This window comes from Chlamydotis macqueenii, chromosome 2, assembly GCF_036417535.1.
Source record: "Chlamydotis macqueenii isolate bChlMac1 chromosome 2, bChlMac1.mat, whole genome shotgun sequence".
Classification (NCBI taxonomy): Eukaryota; Metazoa; Chordata; class Aves; order Otidiformes; family Otididae; genus Chlamydotis; species Chlamydotis macqueenii.
In genome coordinates, this window is record NC_141557.1 from 26,913,036 (window position 1) to 26,936,372 (window position 23,337).

The 23,337-nt window shown below is 45.2% G+C and overlaps 1 protein-coding gene across 2 annotated transcripts; it reads left to right on the forward strand.

The window, feature by feature from the left end:
- Positions 1–7,032: 7,032 nt before the first annotated feature.
- TAC1 (tachykinin precursor 1) lies at positions 7,033–13,541 on the forward strand. Of its 2 annotated transcripts, none has more exons than XM_086741728.1 (6): positions 7,033–7,157; positions 7,894–8,031; positions 8,125–8,221; positions 8,850–8,873; positions 10,497–10,550; positions 12,889–13,541. In XM_086741728.1, exons 2-6 carry the CDS (start codon positions 7,909–7,911, stop codon positions 12,936–12,938), a joined length of 348 nt encoding a protein of 115 aa, XP_086597854.1. In that variant the 5' UTR covers positions 7,033–7,157; positions 7,894–7,908; the 3' UTR covers positions 12,939–13,541. The 2 variants fall into 2 exon arrangements, with proteins under 2 accessions (XP_086597854.1, XP_086597856.1); XM_086741730.1 differs by lacking the exon at positions 7,033–7,157 and adding an exon at positions 7,163–7,179.
- The last annotated feature ends 9,796 nt before the right edge of the window (positions 13,542–23,337 follow it).

The window sequence follows — 23,337 nt, forward strand, 5'->3', positions numbered from 1 at the left end:
ACTCTCCCAAAGGCATGGATGTTTCCACGTTAACATCTCATTTACACTTGTTCATTGGTCTCCACAGACCAGAGGGAGAATCTGGGAGCAAAGTCATTATGGTGGGTGAGATGAGAATGTATGGAAAGGGAGGGTGGGGAAGAGGGCTCTTACAGAGCTCTGACTTTTCAGGGCATGGCAGGGCACAGCAGCCAGGGCCCAAACATTCAGCAGGGAGTCTCTCCTCCTTAGCCCAATGCAAAGCTGTGTGATGCTCCTGTGCTGTTCTCCAGTCCTTTGTAAACACTCTCCTGTCTTTCATCATACACATCAAAAAGAACTCTAGAAGAAACAGATGCAAATAATCTAAACATAAATCCCACCATGTCAGAGACTTTTCATCAAGCAGTGGGGGCTGCAGGGGGAGAAAAGGCTGCTTTGATTTCCTCAGGCATGGAGGTGGCCCCCCAAGACCTGCTGTGAAGAAGGTGTTCCCCCTCTTTCTGCTGATGAAGGCTGGGCTGGCAGCTTGTTAAAGCATGTGCTGTCACACATGGCAAGGTTTTAAAATTACTCAGAAGTCAGCATGGAGTGAGTAGGAAAGGGTGACACTGAGACAACAAAACCAAACAGATAAAAGAGCCTTACATGCAATTTGATGTCTCAGGTCTCCACAGCCTCCACCAACAACTCTGTCACCTTCCTCCTCAGGACACACGTCTGAATTCTAGCACAAATAGCCCTTCTTTGGTTAGGCACCTACTTTTGTAAACCTCCTGTGTAATAAACCATCCCCATAAATTCTTTTCACTTTTTTTTTTAATCTTTCCAGTTGAATGATCTGGCAGGAAGTGACCTACTTAAAAATGAACTTGTCACAGACATAAGTTTACAACTTGGGAGTTTAAAAAAATGAATATATTGCAAGATTCAAAACTGGAAGAGAAGACAGTCAAGCAATAGATATTTTACCTCAAGTGATTATCAAAGCAGCACGAAAGACTGTCCTTGCTACTTTCTCCCTTTCTCTACTTTTTTTCTGCCATAATTTCAGCATCTGAACTCCTTAGATCTCCCACCAATTTCATCCTCAGGCCATTTCTTTTTCTTGATTTCACTTTTATCTCACCATACACAATGCTACATCCAAGACTAAGTTCACAGATGTTTGTTCCAGAAATGCCAACATGCTTTTACAAGGTTTTGCACAGGGTTTTGCACGTGGATTAAGGATTTAGAATGAAGTATTATAAAAATTGTGGAGTAAACAAAAAGCCAAAAAGTGATAAACAAAATATTTGAGGACTTCAAAGGCTTCTGAAGATGTTGTGAACTTCTGTTGAAGATATATGAGGAAGGAGAGAGATACACTGAGATGAAACAAGTGCTAATGATGAAGAAAGTAGTGTTATTATGGATTTGTAAAAGCTGTTTAACATAACTACTAAAAAAGGGTAGCTGTAGTAATATTAGAATTCATTTAAATGTTGCTGAAACTACACCCTTTTATCTTGCTGATTTCTGAATCTATTTTTCAAATGTGCTGCATTACTGAGAAAAATATGAATATTCAATGAAGATATAGCTATATAAATTACCTAGTTTCTAAAACAGAGTAAAAAAGAGGATGATTCACCAGTGTTTGATCCCAAGTTAAGAAACTGTTTGAATTAAGCACAGATCGTAGGAGCCATGAGCAGCATTAATCCCTTTCTGCCATTGCGATGAACATCGAGAAGCTGTGGGAAATCGGCCGAAGGACCCAGTGCAAAACAAGCACCATCCTCCCTGCAGGAGAAGGTCTGGCAGTAGGGGTGGGAGGCAAGACTGCCCAGTCTCATACCCAGGAGTGGAGGGTTGCTGTTGCACATGTCACAGGCACTGAAAAAAAGGTGAAAAAAGAGAGGAACAGCCATGTGTCCATCACTTTCCCAAAAAAACAAGAAATGCTGTTGTACATTCCCGTGGTGTAGGACCAGGGCTGTTCCTCCTCCTGGGCAATCACTTCGGCGCGACCATCCCCCTCCACCACCACTGTCTGCGACGGCAGCCAGCTGGTTCTCAGTGCAATGAGAGCAGGTTCTGGTGGCAGGATCAGACTGAAGATACTCGGATACAGAAAATAGGCCAAGAGCCTGGCTTTGATGATCCATCTGCAAAATTTAATAAGACCAAGGCCAGTCTTTGAAGGGTCTCTGAGAAAAGATTGTCCTTCTGACAGAAAAGCTTTACAGAAGGTGTGCTAGGGATAGATTAAAAGTCAGTTTTTTGCTTTCACTTGTTGAAGAACTAAGTGTAAACCCTCCCCTTACCCTCACAGGTCACTGTGAGGTAGTTTTCAAACAAGCTTGGACAACTGAAGCAAAAAGCTTTGGAGAGTGAGCGTCAGACTTAGAAGGTTCAGTTTGAATCAAATCAACTGATTTATAAATATATTTGTAATCTAATAAGTATTCAGGAGACAAACAGGGTCTCTGTTTGCATCAGAACAAAGCAATGTCAGCAGTTTTCTTCCAAGAGCGATGAACTTAGTTAATCTGAAGTGTCTGCTCTGAATCCTTTGCACTGCGAGGAGAGCTCACGTTGCAGTTTTTTCTGGTCAGCCTCAGACCAGTGATGCTCACAACCTGCCTCAGCTTCTGGAACTATTTTGTGCCACATTTTGTCGTCTCCCCTGGCCATTCTGTTGATGATAGAAAATGTGGAAAAGTGTGTTCATGGTTAGAAGAGACAGACACTGTCTCTGAGGTGAACACCGTTCCGTATTTGCTACTAAAATGTGCTGTTACAATGTCATTCACTGTTGGGTTTTTTAAGCAAAAATGAGCAAATATTACACCTTCCATGTTTCTTGTGAAAACTGTTTGAAGAGTTACGGTAAGGCATCTCCAAGTAGCTGCAAGTCCAGATATGCTTGCTTTTGTTCTGAATGAATACCGATCTTGGCACAGCTCGGAGGCCCTTCTTCTCACCAGCTCCCCCACAGCTCTTGCAGGTGGAGAGGTGGCTTTGCACAGCTTTGCTTCTCTCTCTCTGAGATCTCCATATTGTTGAGAATAAATGCTTTTTCTTCTCCAAGGACATGCTCTCCCGAGTAGCTCAACAAGCTCAACAAGACTGCACCTATTCCTCTTGCAGCTGATGGCCTCTAGAGCTACTAGGTTGGGAGGATAGCCTTGTCTGCAATATTTACATTGCATGTTTACGTTCAGGATCTTAATACCCTACATTTATTTTCATTTCCATTGGTCCCACATCCCACCCATATGCCTAACTTTGTGTGGACAAAAGTGAGCCTCAGCTAAAGAATCATAGAATCACAGATTGGTTAGGGTTGGAAGGGACATTAATAGGTCATCTAGTCCAGCCCCCTGAAAGGAGCAGGAACATCTCCAACTAGATCAGGTTGCTCAGAGCCTCATCCAACCTGGCCTTGAATGTTTCCACGGATGGGGAAGAAGCTCATTCTAGGTAAGACACAAGTGATACTAGTGGCTTGGTGGGATGGAGAACAGCAATGGGAGCGTAAAAGATGACAGGGATCAGAAGAGTGGGGAAACCCATTAACTTTTCAAAATGAGAACCAAAGACCAACATTGCATTTCCAGCTCTAATCAGATGACTGAGTAAGTGCGAGATTAGCCTTGCTTCTGCCTGTACCTGCCCAGAAGAGGACATTCCTGTAGCATGCAGATCTCACTGCTCCCCTTCTTATCTGCCTGTGAGCACAATATAATTGAACCTATAATGTCTGATTTCACAAGTAGAAGAACAATCTCTCACTCTCTATGGATTGAGAAGGGAGGGGAGAGAGAGACATATGCATCATTATCACATGTACTTCACATGCAATAATATGTACAGGCATATGCTCTGAAAATGTAAACCTTCATTAAAGGAAAAATTAAAGATTACAAATTTGTAATGTAAAATTTAAAATACAGGTGAAAGAGTCATTCACTAACCTGGTCGCACTCAATTAGAAAATCAGGATGCTGTTGTGAGCTCTGCTAATTTTTCCGACACCACTCAGATGGTTTGCCAATAAATAATCTTACAGTGTCGAAATCAATCACTGTATTACAAAGGCTCCTCATCTGTGATTGAAATCATTCTATTTCCCCTGAAGACACATACCTATGAAAAATTTAAGAGGTCATCAATCATGATCTCTCTTTCCAGTATTTATAAAGTTGTATCTTTGGATAAGAACATTTCCCATGTTCTTATCGCGACAGAAATTAGACCTGAGGTCTGGTATATTCACAGACAGGATCGCTGTGCTTAGGTAGTCTGCATCTCATCCCTAATTTTCTGAAATTAGAAAATAACTGTTCTGAGGCTATCTCGGTTATTTGTAGATCCCTGGTAAAGCGATAAAAGAGATCTCAATATATATGAGAGTTAGGCTCTAGACGTAAGTACAAAACATATATTTGTATAGCATAAGGCCACTGAAGAACAGTGTCAGATGCATTCATTTCATGTCAAGTGCTCTGAAATTGTCTGTACTCAAAAAATTCAGATTTGCATTCTGCATAAAATCTTACACGGTCACATAAAATCTGCTGTTTTCCCATAGCACATTAGCCGTTTGTTGACAGCATAAGAATCACTTGATAGCAGCATAGCAGCTGATGCGTCTTATCATTAAACCATTGGACTTTTTACTGGAAATCAAAACATCATCATAAAATTCAAATAAACATTTCGCAAGGATCATCACACAGGATGTTTCATATTAAACCCATCAAAAAAGCAATTCTCTGAGGTGTGTTTCATAGGCAATTGCTTCCCATATGGTTTTCCATTAGTGTTGAGATTCCAGCCACAACAAGCACCGTTAATCCAGTTCCTACACTCGATTACGAAAATGTCTGGGTATGAACTCCAAAAGTGCCTTTCTCTGTCACTTCCACAGGAAATGTCAACTGCTGCTTGCGTTACCTGGGGTCTAATGATCTCTTGATTCACGAACAAAAATCTAGTTGTTAGAAATCACACGGTCTGGCTATAACAGGAGGGTGGGATCAGTGCCCTGAGCATGGATCGAGCAGGGATATTCAACACAGGCAGCTGGTACCTGCACACCCTCGCACATACTTATGTGCAAGGTAACTCATAGATACAAAGCCACTAATATCTTAGAAAGACATTTCATTTTACTTCCAAGGCAGAGGCAGTTTTTGGCAAAATTGAGGAGTTTTTGTTTGTGCACAAAGGACTTTTTACCATGTTCTAATGCATCCCTAGGGCAGGGACCGAGCAGCACACAGGCAGCAGCCTCACTTGCTTCCAGATCAGGATGCAGCTCTTGGTCTCTTATTTGAGCCTTCTATTTTCTCTCCACATGAAAAAAAAAATGAACTCAGGAAGTCTTCCTAGGAATCAGTTTTGCTCATTAGCCGTGAAATCTGCTCACTTCCTGAAAAGTCCATAGTGTAAGGTCTGGGTGTTGCAGGTCAAAGGAAGATGAAGCAGTCAATTTATTTTAGAAACTGAGAAAGAGAAAAGTGAGCTTGACCTGTTATTCATTTTTTTTCCTTCCCACCCAAACTATTAGATGAGTACTTGAATTCATTAAAATTGCCAAAGAATAGAAAGGACCATTCTTAATTTTCCATCTCTTGCTCTCTTAAAAAAGAAAATCCCTGTGATTTCATAGGTCAAGCAACAATTACATCCATTGCAATAAATTGCTGAATTACAGAACAGATAGGACTTTTCAGTTCAAATTTATCATACTTATCATGGATTCCTGGATGACGGAAATCGACCTCAGAGGAAGCTGGGAGTTCTCGGCATTTCTGTAAAACATGAGCTTCATCAACACTCGTAGGATTGGGAAGCCTGGTTTGATAAATCTGACCTTTTGGTCTGTTGTTGTCGCGGTAAACAGAAACAGCGCAGTGAAAAAGACAAGAAAACCGTTTTCCTTCAAGGATCTTCAAAGTTCACACATCAAAGGGAATGCTGCAAAGCTGCAGCACGAAAATCTGAGGGTTTGGGTTCCCGGAGTTGCTAAACAATGTCATTTCTGCCAGCTTGTCGATAGGCGGAATGAGGAGCGTTCGCAGTGCCCACGCTGGAGGTCTCAGCAGAGGTGCCCATAGCAGGTGCCTCAGTTGCAGGAGGCCCCTACGGGGGCTCCTCCAAACCACTCTTTTTCTCAATCCCCCTCCCAAGCAGCCCTTGTTGCCTTCAGAGAGGCCCTCAGATCACTGGGCCGTGATCTTTCTGATTCAGGTGCGGAGTCTTACAGACAAAGCTTAGACACCCCCAAGAGCTGGGAAGTGGCTCATGCCTGGCTGTGTTTTGGGGAATACTTTGGGGCTTGAGGAGCATTTTTGGTTAGCAGGGAGGGTTGGTGTTAACCATGCCTTTATTTAGCAAACGAGGTGCCAGATCCCCCTCAGATCCACTGTCACATGCCGATGAACAGTCCTTGGAGAGGAGGTTCACTGCTGCCAGCAAGGCCACCCTAACGGTAGCACCCTGGGGCTCCAGCTCTTGAGGGCTCTCTTCTTTCTCAAAACAAAACCCCTTAGCTCCTGCTGAACACCGCACAGCGTGCCTGGTGTGGGCTGTGGTACCACGCACCGTGACAACACAGATGCTGAGGGACCACTGAGGTTCACCGAGAGGCCTTGTGCACAACTGACCTGGGGGCTGCCTCGGCGGCGGGGTGGTGGGGGTGGGGCATGCCGGACCTGGGGAGCACTGTCCCCCCACACCCCGTCGCTGCGGCAAGCAGCTTTACTCTCAGTGCGGGCCCGAGGAGGAGTAGGGTGGGGAAGCCAAAAGCAGCATCTGCACCCTAACCTCCGCACCCCGCACCCTTGGTCCCGGCCGGGATGGGGCGGCCCCGGGGGCCTGGAGCTGCAGAGGGTGGCGGAGGGGGGTGGGGGGGGGCACCGCCCAGTCGCCCCGCACTCCCCGGCCCCGGGTACCTCCGGGAGGAGCCGCGGGAGCGGGAGCGGGAGCGGCAGCGGGGGGCGGGGGCTGCTCGCCGGGGCGGGGGCTTGTCACGGGGCTGGGACGATAAAACCGAGGGTAATTGCATTTAGGCAAATGAGGCTGCCTCGGCCCTCCCCGTCCGCAGGTCTATAAAGTGGGGAGCGCTCCCGCCGCTGGCCAATGCGCGCGGAGAGCTGCGCCCGCCCTCGCCGCTGCAGACGGTGCGTGCGCCTGCGGGAGCGGGTCCGCCCGTGGGTCCGTGCGTGCCGATACGCGTGAGGATGCGCTTGCCTCTATGTTTGCCAGGGTGTGCGCGTGTGTCCTTCTATGTGTCCGCCTAGACGCGTGTGCGCGGAGGGGGTCCTGTATGTGTGCGTCTGTAGGGGGGTGTCCATCCGTGCTTGTGTGTGCCAGCGTGTTTTTGTGCCTCTCCCGATATGCGTGCCGGGGTGTGCGAGGGGATGCGTGGAAACGTGTGTCTCGGTGCGTGGGGAGAGCTGTATTTCTACGTGCATGTGTGCAGACCCCACAGTGCGTGAGCTGTTTGTGCGAGTTCGTTACCGGCTGTGCGTGTCCCTGGGTGCGCGTGTGAGGGGGGTGTACCTGCCTGGGGGGGCGTGGGAAGATGTGAGTAAATGTACACCTACGTGTGCGGGTGTGTTTGTGTGTAACTCTGTGTGTGGAGGGGCACCTCGGGACGGGCGTGTCAGGCTGCACATCCACCTGCGTGCCAGTCCCTGTGTGTGCGGGCGTGCGTCCCTCCGGAACTGTGTGCGCCCGTCGAGGGGGCGGGGGAGGGGGGCTGTAGGTGTGGAAGCGGGGGCGTCTGTGTGCGAGGGAGTGTGCATCCAGGTGTGCACCGGCTGTTTGAGTGTGTGTGCGTGCGCGCAGGGCTGTGTGTTCGCACACGCCCGGGGCCCCCGCGGCTGCCGGGGCTTCACCCTCCGCCGCCCGCAGGACGTCGAGGCGGCGATGAGAGCCCCGCTGGCCTTCGCCGTGCTCCTCCTGGCCTCGGCTCGGGCGCTGGCCGAGGAGATGGGCCCCCCCGACGACCTCAGCTACTGGTCCGAGTGGTCCGACGGCGACCAGGCGAAGGTGAGGATTTGGAGGGAAGGGGGGGGACGGTGAGGCAGTTGCGAGGTTGGCGGGGGGTGGTCCCCGCTGAGCGCCGGCGCTGTCGCCCCGCAGGAGGAGCTGCCGCTGCCCCTGGAGCACTTTCTGCAGAGGATGGCCCGGAGACCCCGGCCCCAGCAGTTCTTCGGCCTCATGGGCAAGCGGGATGCTGGTGAGCGGGGTGGGGGGCTCGGTCCCCCCCAAGACCCTCTGCATGCACCTTCTCGTACTGCCGCTCCAGACCTTCCCACTCTTGTCACTTGCTTGTAATGCGCTGAACCTTTCTCACAAGTTGCGATGTGGATTGGGGTTTGGTTTTATTTGATTTTTTTTTTTCCCCAAATTTAATATCAGATAAACTCACCAACTGGAAAAGAGCAGGCTTCACATTAAGGTGTTCAGTGCACCCCAGTTACAGCACGCAAACACCAGGAAGGGGTATCACTGTAATTTTGCAGGTCGGCATATGTGCCGCTGAATTACCTGAGCATGGAAACTGGTTGTGTATACAATTATTGCTGTGTTTTCTACACGTTTACTGATCCAAGAATTGATCTAGGAAACTGGAGCTAAACAGATCTAAATTGTGTGGGTTTCACTAAAACAACTCTTTGTAGTTGCTTCAAAGAGAAATGCAGTTGTAAATGGTCACCTTAATTCCCCTTAAGTGGAATATGCGTAGGGTAGGTTCTGTATTTGATTTTTCAGAGCATTGCAGTAGCATCATAGGTATATGCCAGTCTTTTTTCAACAACTCTCTTTCCTTTTTTTTTCTCTCTATCCTTTCCTCTTCCAATCAGGATACGGCCAGATCTCTCACAAAAGTAAGTTAAAAAAAATGCAGATATTTTAAGTAATTATTAGAAGATCTTCAAATAGCGAATAGTGTATTTGAGGGGACTAGTTAGAGGGTGACTGGGTTCGGCTAAGGACTGGCAGCACCAGTGGGAGAAACGTTCTGTTAAAGCATTGAAACCCCCCCAGTGCAGCTGTGAGCCTGTACCTCATCTAAGCCGCTGCAAGCTTTGAGATTTCAGTCCGCTTAATGCGTGGATGTTGCAGCTCTCTCTTATTTCTCTTATTTCCCATGGCAGGGATTCTGCGCCGCCTTCCTCATAGGCAAGGCAGGCTTACTGCCAGACTCGGAGAGGAGCAATTAAGACGGCAAAGTCTGGAAAATTAGAATACTGAATTCCCAAATCCCTGAGGTTCCACAGGAGAGCCCATGTCGTTGCGTGTGAGGGACTGTATCTGTGCTCTCAGCGTTGTCTGGGTGGGACTCAGACCCCCACTCACAGCAGGGCTGATGGATGATGGGCGGCCATATACCCAAGCCTATCTTGCCCCATTAATAAGCACACCTGGCTTTGCTTCTGTGTGACACCAAGCGGGAGATGGTATCAGCAGTGTGGTGTTCCCTTGTTCTGCACGGTGATAGTTTTATTCTGAGTTTATCTGAAGATGCTTAGACAGGAGCCGGAAGAGTTTTAATAAGTAAAAATGATCTTGTATTCTGTGAGACCTCCTCTGTCCACAGAGGTCAAAAACTGTCGTGGTGTTCTGTTGGCCACGAGATTTTATCACTAGGATTTTCTCATGGAAGACCAATTAAAGAGTCCAATACAAAGCTCATGCCAAATGACCTGCTGACTAAAGTGAAAAATTATAGCTTTCTGAAGCTGCTTCAGTTTGAATCAATACTTGGTTTGTAGATGAATAGCCAAGAAAAATGCTTTCCAAAGAGAAATTTCTAAGTTTGCCTTAAAAGTCATCTTAGAGAAAGAAGAATGGCTCCTTTTCAATCCTTATCTGAAACTTCAGCTATCCCTGTATCTGACACATGCTGTAGCCCAAAACTTTTGGAGTAATTTATCCTCTCCACATCCAGTGCCTTGAGGAGTACTAGTGGGACAGGAAGATAATATCTGAACTCATAAATATTCCAAAAATAGAGCCAGACTGTCTAGCTCAGACGTGTCCAGACATGGAGTCCCGTTGGCTTCTTCTCCAGTAAGGGCTCTGCCTGACCTGCGAGGAAGATTTTTCTTTCACGTTACAGAAAAAAAGCCACCAACAGGTAGAAGGGATGCATCACACAGATGCAGGCTATACCAAGACACTGCCGCCTTGTGCATTTGCTCAAATCAGTAGGAATTGTACTGGGAGAGGAATAAGAATCAGTTATTGGCCATTGTTTTTCCAAACCAAACAAAAAGTCTGAAAATCTTCTTAGATGTCCACTGACTGGCCTGTGCCTTGGTCTAACCTGTTTATTCTGATTAGTCAGACTGATGTTCATGTCTCTGTTCTGTGAGAGGCGTGTGAACAGCTGGTCTGTGAGATGAACAGTTTCGGAGCCTGTGTCTTCCTTCCTCTTGAGAACACGTTATCTTAAAAGCCTGCCTGTTTAAAATGTATTAAAACACCCCCAAATATATTTTTTTCAGGGCATAAAACAGACTCCTTTGTTGGACTTATGGGCAAAAGATCTTTAAATTCTGGTATGTATATAACTAAATCTGGTACTCGGTAACTTACAGCCTCTTCGTTCTGTTCCCTCTTTGTTCTCCCCCAGCAGATGGAAGAAGCAGTCTTTATGTACTGTAGGCCCAGAGTTCTCTGAAAAAGGATCAGGATTTTCTTTGTGAACCAAGATATTTCAGGGTCCCCTTCAGTCCAATGCTTGAGATGATCGGGTCTGAGCCGCAGGCGAGGTCAGGTAGAAGTCCCCAGGGTACTTTACTTACTGCCCTGTCCTCCCCAGCAGCAGGTCCCCAGAGTGCTGATACAAGGAAAAAAACCCTAAATTTACAGACACGTAGAGAAAAATTCAGAGGCTGAAAATGTGAAGCTCATTTAAACTCGTGATCCAAATCCAGATCGCCCCAGGTAAAGGGATCTCCTCCTTGTCTCTGGAGATCATTGTGCCTCAAACTTGGAGCAGAAGGTGGAAGAGCAGAGATCTGCCGTTAACACCACCTCATTCTGCAGGTCAAGCTGCTAAACATTCCCAGCCTCTTTCAGATTTTCATTTTACCTAAAAAAAAAAAAAAAAGCAACAAGCATTTTAAGCTTTGAACTGATACTGTGAATTTGTGTTATTTTCCCATAGCATCCATATCGGACAGAATCCTCCCCGCTTGGGTGCACAACCCCTGTGGGCAACTGCAAGCTGCCGGTAGCTCTGGTTTCCCTCTGCTATAGGGCTGTACTGAGAAAATCCCTCACTGTGAACCATAAAGCGTCAGTTAATTCCCCAGAAAAGGAATTTAAAAAAAAAATAAAAACCTAGTACGCATTTCATATCTCTGAAATAGTTCTCACTGTTTTGTTAAATGGATGATAAAAGTTAAATTACTAGCTGACACCTTTATATTATGTGGATGCACGCTGTGATCTATATTCTGCAATTACAGTTGTCAGTAACTTTTATTTTCAATTAAACCCTGTTCAGACTAGTAATATTGCTCTCTGCATCATTTTGCAAATTGCTACGTATCATGAATAATTTTGTACAATTTTATCTGTGGTGGGCGGCAATAGCTATTAAATGCATAATACCTGTAAATATATCTGCTATCATAAAAGTAAATAGCCTGGAAGTAATAAATTGGGTTTGGTTTCCACTGGGATTACATTTACATTAATGTGAGAATGTAAAATACTGCAAATGTTTAAAAAAGGCAAATATTTTATTGCTCTAATTTCAAAATTGCTGGTAAAGTCAGGATACTGTTATGGTGTTTGTGACAAAGGGGAATAATGAAGTTTTACCCTGTTGGGCTATGTAATATCTGCCTGCCAGGTAAAACTGGAATTCACTGCTTTTTTTCCCTGATTCCCAAAGAGGAAAATGGTAAGAAGTAGCTTCTGCTGCTCTGGAGGAGAAGATAGGTCCTAAGGGCTGTGTAAGGACTGTGTAGATGGGGAAAAACTCTTCAGTAGGGCCTGTTGTGACAGGAAAAGGGGTAATGGTAACATTCAAGGCCAGGTTGGACGGGGCTCTGAGCAGCCTCATCTGGTTGGAGATGTCCCTGCTCCTTGCAGGGGGATTGGACTAGATGACCTTTAAAGGTCGCTTCCAACCCTAATGATTCTCTGATTCTAATGAAAGCAAGATCAGGAGCACGTGTTAGAACTGTCCTTACTTATCCCTGTTGAAATATATTTGACTAGGCAGGACCTGTTCTTGGTGCCATGGTTTTCTTCTTCTGCAGAAAGCCCCGAAGTCCCCTGGCAATGTATGGGATGTCACACTGCCCTGCTGCCATGTGTGAGCGCTGTACTGATTTAAAGCCTTGCGTGACAAAGTGGGGTACCGGGATGCCGGTGTCTCAGTTCTTGGTTTGGTAAAATGGGGTCTGACACTGACCACCTCCCATGCCATGCAGTCTGTCGGATGCATGTCCCAGGTAGAAGCTACAAAACAATCACACGTACAGTAAAGATACTGTAGCAATCCATATTGAGAAAGAAAGCTCAACTCATTTTGCAGTTAGCGTGGTGAAAATGGAGGTCTTGTTAATTTAAAACCATCACTAATCCAGAACGCCAGCTCCCTGCAGGATGCTGAATGTCCCCACACCAGCTGTGCGTTGCATGCAGTATAGAATCATAGAATCTTCGAGGTTGGAAAAGACCTCCAAGATCATGAAGTCCAACTAGCAAAGTAGTCAGGCACGTGTATGCTCTGTGAAAGCAATCCTCCCTTCAGAAGCAAAGAATGGGGTCTGGCGATGACCCAGCAGGATGCAGGTCTCCGACGTTCCCTCGCGCTTGATGGGGTTTACGCAAGGCTGTGCCATGTGCTTCATTCTGCTTCATTATTTTTTTTTTCAGGATCCTCTGAAAGGAGCATAGCACAGAATTACGAACGGAGGCGTAAATGAGACATTCCCATGCATTATTTATTAAACTTCATCTGTTCCAATGGCCAATGCAGTGTAATATAAACTCACTACTGTATGGAATAATTATTTATTTAATAATAACCAGTGGGGGTTTGGTTCTGGTTTGTGGGGTTTTTTTTCCAGTTGTACATTCAATAAAATGATTATTTTTCATATTGTGGCAGCGATACGTGTTGTGTAGGTGCATTGTGGTTCTGAAAAGACCAGCAACCCTGGTGACGTCTCACAACAAAGCACATTGTTTGATATGGCCCGTAAAGTCATAGTCACTAAACAAAGAGAATATTCTTCTGTTCATTGAAAACGAGTCTATCAGCTTCACAGCCAGCGCAGAACAGAGCTGATGTACAGTCTAGTGCCTCAATTTGTTTTCATGGTTTATAATGTACTGTAATTTCTGTATCAAAAAATATATTTGTATCATTGCAGCATGTTTTATGTTTTGTGACTACGTATCTATATATTTTAAAGGAGGGGGAAGGGGCAAGGTTTGAATGTGAATCAGAGGTCTTCATTTCATAATTTGGAATTTTATGATAGTAACATTTTAAATAAAACCTACTCTGGGGATTTTGCAACATACTTTCTTTGGTGATAGTGATGGCGTTATTTCCCAAGTCGGTCTGGAATGAGACTTGGATCCAAGCAACAGTGGCCTGAGTCTGAAATCGATGTCTTCCTTTCACAGAGGGCCTGTGAGCCTCCCAGTGCCAGTTTGTTGAATGCTTTGGGGGATTTGCTACGGGAGACAGGCATTCCTGGGATTGCTGTGGGTCGCACAAGGTCCCATCCCTCCTAAACCTGATGGGAATTAAGAAATGTGTTGACTGAATGAAAAGGGCCCGATGTATTCTCTAGCTCGAGGTGGAATAATTTGCTGTAGAATTCATCCACTATCGCAGGCTTGTTATTTGAAACCCAGGTTTTTATAAGTTCTAGCTCTTAGATTCTGAATAATAGCACCTGTTGCAATATAAGAAAAAAAATGAGAGTGTAACTATATTTTAATTAAAATGTCTGGTTACTGTGTTTCCAGGACAGTCCCCAAATGCTACATACATCTCACCAGATGCTGAGGCATCTGAAGATCCATATTCTTTCCACCAGCTGAAAGCTACAGTTCTCTGTTGGATGCTGCCATATGAGCTTTCATCACAGATGAATCAGCAGTGAAAACAGCCAGTGCATACAAACCAAATTTCAAACTAACTAATATGAGGGGATTAACTGGTTGCTGTTTTCTGTTTGGGAAGTGAACTCAGCAACCTCTGGTTTCAAGTTTACCAGGGGCATCTCCACAACTGCACCCACAATGAGTGGGGGGGGTGGGCCTAGGATCTCCCTCCTGCTAGGTTAGGAGCAGCCCCTGAGCTCCGCCGTACCTAAAACAGAGCCCACTTCCAACTAAGTAGAGCTGGCTCTAGTGAGGTGGGGAGCTACCTGGTGGGAAAACTGAGGCAGACTTTGCACCAGGCACCGCGCTGGTGTGAGACACAGGGGTTTTACTAGCACTCTGCCGGCTCTTCATCTTGCCAGGGCTAATTTTCAGACTAATGAACTCTGGTCTCAGCTCCTGTTGAGCTCAATGAGGGAGGAAGCTGATTGCTGGGCTAACAGCATGGCAAAGGGAGTGCGGAAATGCATGTTGAATAACGTTCAGCAAAGAGTAAAAAGAAAGAAAAAGCTTTAAAATGCTGTCCCCTGAGCCTGGAGGCTCGTGGTGCTCCCAGAGCTCACAGCCCGAATGTGCTGAATTGTGAGACAGAGAGGAAAGAAAAAGCCCCACGGCTCACTTCCTGCAGCCTGCGCATCTCACAAACCTCCTTGTGGAAGCAATCACTGCCAACATATTTGCATCCAGAGAAAGCCACAAAAGACAGAGTGGTCTTTAAGTGTTTGGAGGACAGCACAGATATCAGTTAAGAGCAGCTTGCAAAGGGCTGGGACTGAATTTTCTGGCAAAACCATGGAAACATAGAATGGTTTGGGTTGGAAGGGACCTTGAAAGATCATCACGTCCAAACCCTCTCCTGTGGGCAGGGACATCTTTCACTAGACCAGGTCACTCAAAGCCCCATCCAACGTGGCCTTGAACACTTCCAGGGATGGGGCAGCCACAGCTTCTCTGAGCAACCTGTGCCAGCCTCTCACCACCCTCATTGTAAAAAATCTACCTTCTTTCAGTTCAAAACCATTGCCCCTTGTCCCATAGGTCTTGGTAAAAAAAGTATCTCTCCACCTTTCTTTTAAGCTCACTTTATACATAGAAAGCCCTCGATAAGGTCTCCCCAGAGCTTTCTCTTCTCCAAGCTGAACAACAGTGCTCTCAGCCTGTCCTCATAGGAGAGGCGCTCCAGCCCTCTGATCATCTTTGTGGCACAACTCTGGACCCACTCTAACAAGTCCATTTCCTTCTTATGTCGGGGGCTCCAGGGTTGGACACAGTACTGCAGATGAGGTCTCACCAGAGCAGAGTAGAGGGGCAAAATCACCTCCCTTGACCTATTGGCCGTGCTTCTTTTGATGCAGCCCAGGATGTGGTTGGCTTTCTGGGCTGTGAGAGCACATTGCCAACTCATGTCCAACTTTTAATCCACCAGTACCCCCAAGTCCTTCTCCTTAGGGCTACTCTTGATCCATTCTCTGTCCAGCCTGTATTGATACTGAGGGTTGCCGTGACACAGGTGCGGGACCTTGCACTTGGCCTTGTTGAACTTCATGAGGTTTGCCTGAGCCCACTTCTCTAGCCTGTTACGGTCCCTCTGGATGGCATCCCTTCCCTCCAGCATTTCAACTGTACCATCACCATTTTCTCTAGAAGGAAAGGACAACCCTCCAGCATAAAAATATTCTCCTGTTACATGGCTGTCTGATGAGTGGTTTTAATTTGGCATTTGAAACAACTGATTTTAATTTCTGGTGCTAAAATAATGTCAGATTTGCACTAATTTAGGTTTTGAAGAATAAGCTTAAAAATGGTATTGATTTATATGTTTGTACAGACATAAAAGTCCAAGCTAGAAATGAACCAAACACACACTAAACTTTACCAATAATACAAAAACCCCCTCATATTCCAGCACTGGGGAGCATTTGGCCAAGCCATACCACTGCAGAGCTGTGGGGCCATACCTGCCCAGCCAATTCGGGGCAGACGTGGAGGCGCAGGAACCACGCATGCCTGCAGGCATCCAGCCCAGCAGCTGCCCGTCCCCACCAGGCTCACTCCCGCCACCCTCCTACCCTAAACATTTGTCCTCATAGGCGTCCTGGGGTCCTCAAGATTCAAACAGGAATTTTTATTCCTGTATCTTTTTTCACCCTTTAGCATTAAGTGATACAATCTATACATTACTGAGTACTTCAAAGGGACTTTTAAATAATTTCTGTGGTCTTTAATGTCTATTTTAAGGCCCCCTTGGCTTTTAAACGCTTTTATGTGTTGGACAGCATTGCCTGCAGCCCAGGTCGCTCATGCCTTAGATGGCTGGGCTATGCCAGCTCTCCAGTTCCACTGCAGGCTTTGGAGAGGCTTTCACTGAGTCCTCTGCTGTCTCTGCAACAGCCAGCCGTGACACAGACTTAGCTGCTCTTTGATAGCAACAGTCTGACATCCCTCAGGCTGCAGAAGCTAATTGATAAAAATGCAGCAAGGGCACTTGTTAGTGAAATACAAGTGAGCTTTAAATAAAGTAATAAAAATCTTTCCAGGAAACCAGCACAGAGAGTAAACCCAGGGTGATGCTGGTGATTGTCCCCACTGGGGAGGCGCTGCTGGCAGTTTGACAGCACAGGCCTCCTCCAGTAGCTCTGCTCCCTTTTGGCTTCTCTTTTTCCCCCAGAAATACATCATTCATCTGTGTCTTGACGGGCATCTGCTCTTCTGATAGGCACTGTCTCGCACACACAGGCACTGCCCTTTCCCCAGACGAGGGATGCTGAAGTTGGGCTCTCAGCAGCCCACATCGCCTAAGTGTGACTGGGAGGACCATTGGCTCCATCCATCATCTCCATCACAGAGATGCGCTTGCAGCCCAGAAAGACAATCGCATCCTGGGCTGCATCAACAGAAGCGTGGCCAGCAGGTCGAGGGAGGTGATTCTCCCCCTCTACTCTGCCCTGGTGAGACCCCACCTGGAGTACTGTGTCCAGTTCTGGAGCCCCGAACATAAGAAGAATGTGGACCTGTTGAAGCGAGTCCAGAGTTGTGCCACCAAGATGATCAGAGGGCTGGAGCACCTCTCCTATGAGGACAGGCTGAGAGAGTTGAGGCTGTTCAGCCTGGAGAAGAGGAGGCTCCAGGGACACCTTATAGCGGTCTTCCAGTACCTAAAGGGGGCCTACAGGAAAAATGGGAAGAAACTTTTCAGCAGGGCCTGTTGAGACAGGATGAGGGATAATGATTTTAAAATAGAGGGAGGCAGATTTAGACTTGATATAAGGAAAACATTTTTTTACAGTGAGGGTGGTGAAACACTGGAACAGGTTGCCCAGAGAGGTGGTGGATGCCCCATCCCTGGAAACATTCAAGGCCAGGTTGGATGGGGCTCTGAGCAACCTGATCTGGTTGGAGAAGTCCCTGCTTCTTGCAGGGGGGTTGGACTAGATGACCTTTAAAGGTCCCTTCTAACCCAAACCATACTATGATTCCGTGATCTCTCTGCCATTGCACAGAGACTGCAGCCAAAGTCACCCTGTGATGATGCACCAGGGAGCTGGGAGAGGAGTCTGGCTCCCCACTACACACCTCACCAGGGGAGCTCAGGCTCTGCAGCGCTTGCCCACTTGGCTGCCACAAGCAAGTCCGTTCCTGTGTTCACATCAGGAGACTGGTATTTTTCAGCATTGTCCTAACCAAAAGAAAAGGAAGAACCTGGAAATGTCTGGGCACAGAGATCTTTGCAGGAAACCCAGCCCCCAGCCATCGTTAGCTAGAGCAGAACAACATTAAGAGGTTTTTTTAAATTATTAAAGTGATTCTTAAAAATGCTGTTTATTCAGAGTACGCCAGTAGCAGCTACCTCAGAGCTACCAAGAGCCATTATTTAAATGCAGATTTTGTCCCTGTAGCTTCCTAAGCTATGGCTCAGATCACTGCTTTAGCATAAAGAGATATCGAGCAAGTCCCAGTGCAAACTTCAGTAATGACCAGATTTTTCCATGATGAGCCTAAACAGTTCCTGCAGCCACACCATCACAGATTGTGTTAACAAACGTCTCCCAGGGTGCCGGCATGATAGCACACAGCGGCTGCTTCCCTGGAGTTCACTATGTCAGGATGCAGCCGCCTGCGATTCCAGGTACAGCTCCGTGTCCTCACACCACCTCCGAAATGGCTCACTTCCCTTTACGGAAAATAGTCATTACTGGAAGAGTAGGGATTTTAATTTTTGTTGTTGTTAGCAAGTGTACAAATGTCCTCAAACCCTCTACATCTTTCAGGGAAGACAAACAAACTCTCTCCACTTTATTCTCTTAATGTTTTTGAAAGAGCATAGACTGAAATATTTGTCAACAGGATGGGCATCTGGGCTATATGAAATTCATGATTATATTCATTAAAAATTATCACTACTCCATCCCCAATAGATATCTGGTTTCTATCAGAATAAATCAGCAACTCCTCAGCTCAGAAATTACATTTTAGAGAGGTACACAGAGCACATGCAACAAACAGCACATCTTGCTTTCCACATCCATGTCCAAATGTCCAAATTAAACAGTGCCGCCATTTACTGCGTATAAAAGAAATGAAATGTGAACAGACTGTTAAAAAGCCAAACTCTTCACCTGTCACGGTGCTTCACGTTCTCCCAGAAGCCTGGAGGGAGGAAGCCTGGTGCGGTGAAGTGACTTGGCCGGAGGTAACGACAGTGGCCGAGCTAGAAATGCAATGCACGCTCCACACCCAACCGGCCACTTCCACAAGCCGCTAACTATGAAACTCACGAAGAGCTATAAAAGATAAGGTAGAATGTTAAGAAAATGTCTGTCAAATTAAAAAAAACAAAGCAGGCTTTCTTTTTTCTATCATTTAAGCCATTTCTTATATTGTGATTTTAGAAGCACAGCTGTAACAGAGTTGAAAGCCATACCTGCACCAACATATGTCAACGTACTTCTAACATTGCTTTCTGCAAGAACTGGTTTGTGTCAAAAACACCTAACTGAGCAACAGAAGAACACCTCTAATCACAAGCATTCAGTTTTGGCACACAGCAAATGCCTTTTATTTACTCAGAAAACAATAGGCACATTGTAATTCAGTCTACCAAAGCATTAAAATTCAAGCAATACCATCTGGAAGCAAATCTTGCTTGCAGAAGAGACACACTAATTACTGAAAGAACATATACATAGTGTGGCTACATTAAGGCTGCATTTAGAAGCAAAAGTGAAACGTAAAATCCTGTTGGTAGGGAATCAAACAATGGTGACAGATTTTCTGCATATCTGTGTGAAAAACCGGCTATATTTGTGTCTGCTAAGTTACATGATGGGTACAACTGAGAAATGAAGTTTTCAGTGTGATAGAAAAGAGATATTTTAAGAGATATTTTGCATGTACCTGCAGTTACCTGTTTGCAGATGAAAAATTTGGCTTATGCACTTAGCTGGGTTGGGTTTTTTTTTGCTTATATGACATAGCCATGCATTTGAGTTTATTTTGATAGAAGTACAGCACATAGCAGAAAAAATAATGTTGTATGATGTTTCATTTTCTAAAAATAATTTATTTTTGAGATAACACCCTGTGGTGGATTATGGGGCACTGGGACTACACCCAGAAATATGGATGCTGCATTTATTTCAAAATAAGACTTCTGGGGCAGCCCAGCAAAACTGATTCTGTTTCAGTGCAGCCCTATGCTGTCTGCCACCAAGAGGAGGAGGAGGGCTGGGGAGCAGGCTGGGTTTGGGAGAGCGGGTGCAAAGTGGCCGGACAGCCCAGTGCTGGGGGACCGTGCCAACACACATGGCACAATCCCACCTACAGTTCAAGGAGCTCTGGGCCACGGGATCTGCTGCTCTGCACGTAGGTCCTGGTGCCACACCGGCTGCTGCTTTGAGTGACCTTGTTTTATGAAAATCATCTGGAAAAGAAGGTAGAACTGCACAAAATGTTTTCCTCTTTACCTTTTCTAAGTACACAGCTACTGAAAGAGGCACAGGGCGTTATGTGCCCAAACGGAGGGATCTGGCTCTGCAGCACCCACAGCACACAGGGATGGTCCTCCAGACGCTCCCCAGCTCGGTTCAAGTGAGCCCTTCTCCATCCATCGGGGAAACTCTCCCCAAGCTGCCACCTTCAACTGTCGAGGAGCTGGATTTCTAGCAGAGAACAGATCATCCCTTTGTCCCACGCACCCGGCTGTGTCAGCAGAAGTTATACACCTCTTTTCTTTCCCTGGAGTCAGGTACCACTATAACTGCATTAAATATATGAACAGCGGAGTTTTAAAGCACCTGCCTCTGTTCAGAGCCAAGAGCCCAAGAAAAGTTTATTCACTTACCTTTTCAAGTGTTTTCTAGAGAAACATTTGCTTTACCATTGCTGTTGGCATCGCTGCATCTAAAGGATACAGTTACCTGCGTGGCAGAGATGGTTTATTGCACTAAATATGAAAAGCATATCTCATCCAGCATTTACCATTACAATGGCAGAATGGATTTGGGCTGGAGCACTTTTCAGCTCCGACAACTTATATCTATTAGCAAAAAAAAGGGAAAAAAAAAAAGAAAAAGGAGCTTTGCTGCAGAACAGAAAAGTAAAACTTCCAAACAAAACAATACCAGATACCAAAATGACCAATTTAGTTTGCCTCCCATCAGCAAGTGTTTGTGCTGAACACAAACTGATGAGCCCACTACGTACTACGCATCAAGGAAAGTGTTACGGCTCAAGCAGACTTTCTATAGTATTGATATGATATTATTAGTACATTTCAAAAATATTTATTTATCATTAGTAGATTTTTTTTTAGGTGAAATACATAGCCAAATGGAAACTCTTATTCATTTTTTTCAAGCAAAACAATGGTTTTATAATTCTTAATGCTAGTTCTTCCAAAAAGTCGTTCAAGAGACTCCTTGAGAAAGATGACCAGCAACAGGGCAGTGCTGCCATATCTCTCATTCTCTGATGTTTTCCACGGGTGCCATGGCCTGGTTTATCACATAAAATCATACAATTATATGAGAGTCTCGCATTTCCTGCTGAAAAAGAAACAAAGGTTCCAGGCAACAGGTTAAAAGACAAGTTTTGAAATTCTTCAGAAAGGAAAAGGAAAAGATAAATCCCAGGTACAGTCCTTTATAAAACTTTACGGTTTTCATATATGCTTTTTAAAAAAAAGGCCTAAAAAACTAGTGCCTGGCACTGTCATCACTCCATATGTTTGTACACTCAAACTCCACAGATTCTCAAAACCATCAAAATGCTGTTCCTGAGGGGAAAAGCATCACTTTGTGTTAGTTACTCCCTTCCTCTGGAACTTTACAGGGCACTGAAACTTTATTCTGTAGAATCATTTCCGCATTGCAGAAGATAGCCCTTACCATGGGAACTCGAGGGAGAGCTGGCACTATGCCCTCTTTGGGATTTTCATTGCCACCTTGGTGTTCTAGTATAATGGCTTCATCATCACAACCAGGAGATACTGCTGTCACAACAGTCCCCAACCAAACCCCATATTAGTTTGGTCCAACAAGCCCAAAAGCATGGCCAAAGACAGGTGGGAACTCCTTTTTGTCAGAGGCATACGATCCGAATGCACAAAGAGAGGTCCCAACTTCAGGAAAAATACATTTAACATCAGAATTGTTAAAAGAAAAATCTTTCTTCACCAGAAAGGATTTTCCTAATGATTTTTTCCATGGTTCTCAGGAAGACTTTTGCTTTGAGCTTGCAAGTGTTTGGTCAACTATTAGAACTGTAAAGACAGCGTTTTCACCTTCCTGACACAGGAAGAGGGTGTAGGAACTGTCATGGAGTATTGTTTCTTTCATCTTTATTAGCTTCTTGTTCTGCAGGAAATAAAAGAGAGACGTTATTTCTGTTTGTGCTAGAGGTGAGCAACTTTATCTGAATGTGGTATTTTAGTGATCAGGCATTCGAAGCAACCAAACCACAGGTTCTTTGGTTATCCAAATAAATTTTTAAAAGAGCAAATTTTTAAAAAGTGTAATTGGTTACATTATATCATTATATCATTTTCTTGAAGATCTACACAAGTTCTTTCTTGAAGGAAACTGTTAGGAGGGGACCACCAGCACTGGCCAGCAGCCGTAGGTGCCTCTCCCTCCACCGGATTTCACTGAGAAAACCATGGTTGGAAACACAAGCTACCGTAGAGAAACAATACGCTTAGTGATTCAGAGCAGCAGTCTGACTCTATTCCTCGTGTATCATTGCACCTTTTAAACACACCTCAAAAGACAGAATAATCACGACGCCCCCAAACATGTGCTTTAAGCATTTGATCTCGCTGACGCAGCTGTTGAAGCATTTAAGGGTGATTATGGCAAATTTATAAAGCTCAATATTTCTTCAAAGCTGTGCTCTACTAAAAAGCTCACGAAACTTGCTCTTTTTTTTTTGTCTCCAAAGAGCAAAGGAGATCAAAGTTATAATGGAAACAAAAAAAAAGGCCCTGAGTGGTTGTGACATTATTTTAAGGTAACTCAATTAAAAATCATGATTGATACCTCCTACCCTTTGTTTTTTGATATTGATTCCTTCAGACTTTTCTAAAATAGATACCATTAAACAAGCCAATAAAAAAAGCTCAAGATTTAAAGATAAGCCTTGAGTAGAAGGACACATTTTACAGAGTATGCTGGATGGAGCCACCCATTTCTGTTTGCTGAGTAATGTTATCACTTCAGGTTAAATTAAATTTGCTATTTACCTATCATCTTTTCTTGTGTTTGAAACAGAAATAAATCTTTTGTCTTGCTCCACTTTTTGCTTAGCATTACATGCAAAGACAGCTCTTTATCTGCTGCAACCCAGCACTACAGGGAGCAGAACTCCTCTTCCCTGGCTCCTGAATCACTGAGGACAAAACTGCTCCATTTCTGGCCCCTTTGTTACTCTGTACCAGACATCCCCTCTGAGGTGGCTTCGTGAATTCCAGAATTTAGCAGACATCACCCAATACTTTAAAGCCAGAAGCTAAATAATATTCTGCTGTCAGCACTGTAATGATAAAAATATTTATCCTGAGCTTGTGCTGGGTGCCACCCACCTGTTTATTACCCAGTTCTTAGAAACTGCTGATGTCCCCACATAACACCAATTTTCTACAAAACTAACGCTCTCAGTTCCAGACTCTTTCTGTCAAGCTGGCTAAGGTGAAGCTTTACTATGTGTGTC

Coding starts and splice junctions, on each gene's coding strand:
- TAC1 (XM_086741728.1), top strand. CDS start 7,909: ATGAGAGCCCCGCTGGCCTTCGCCGTGCTCCTCCTGGCCTCGGCTCGG. Junction 8,032..8,124: donor CCGACGGCGACCAGGCGAAG/GTGAGGATTTGG, acceptor GTCGCCCCGCAG/GAGGAGCTGCCGCTGCCCCT. Junction 8,222..8,849: donor CATGGGCAAGCGGGATGCTG/GTGAGCGGGGTG, acceptor TCTTCCAATCAG/GATACGGCCAGATCTCTCAC.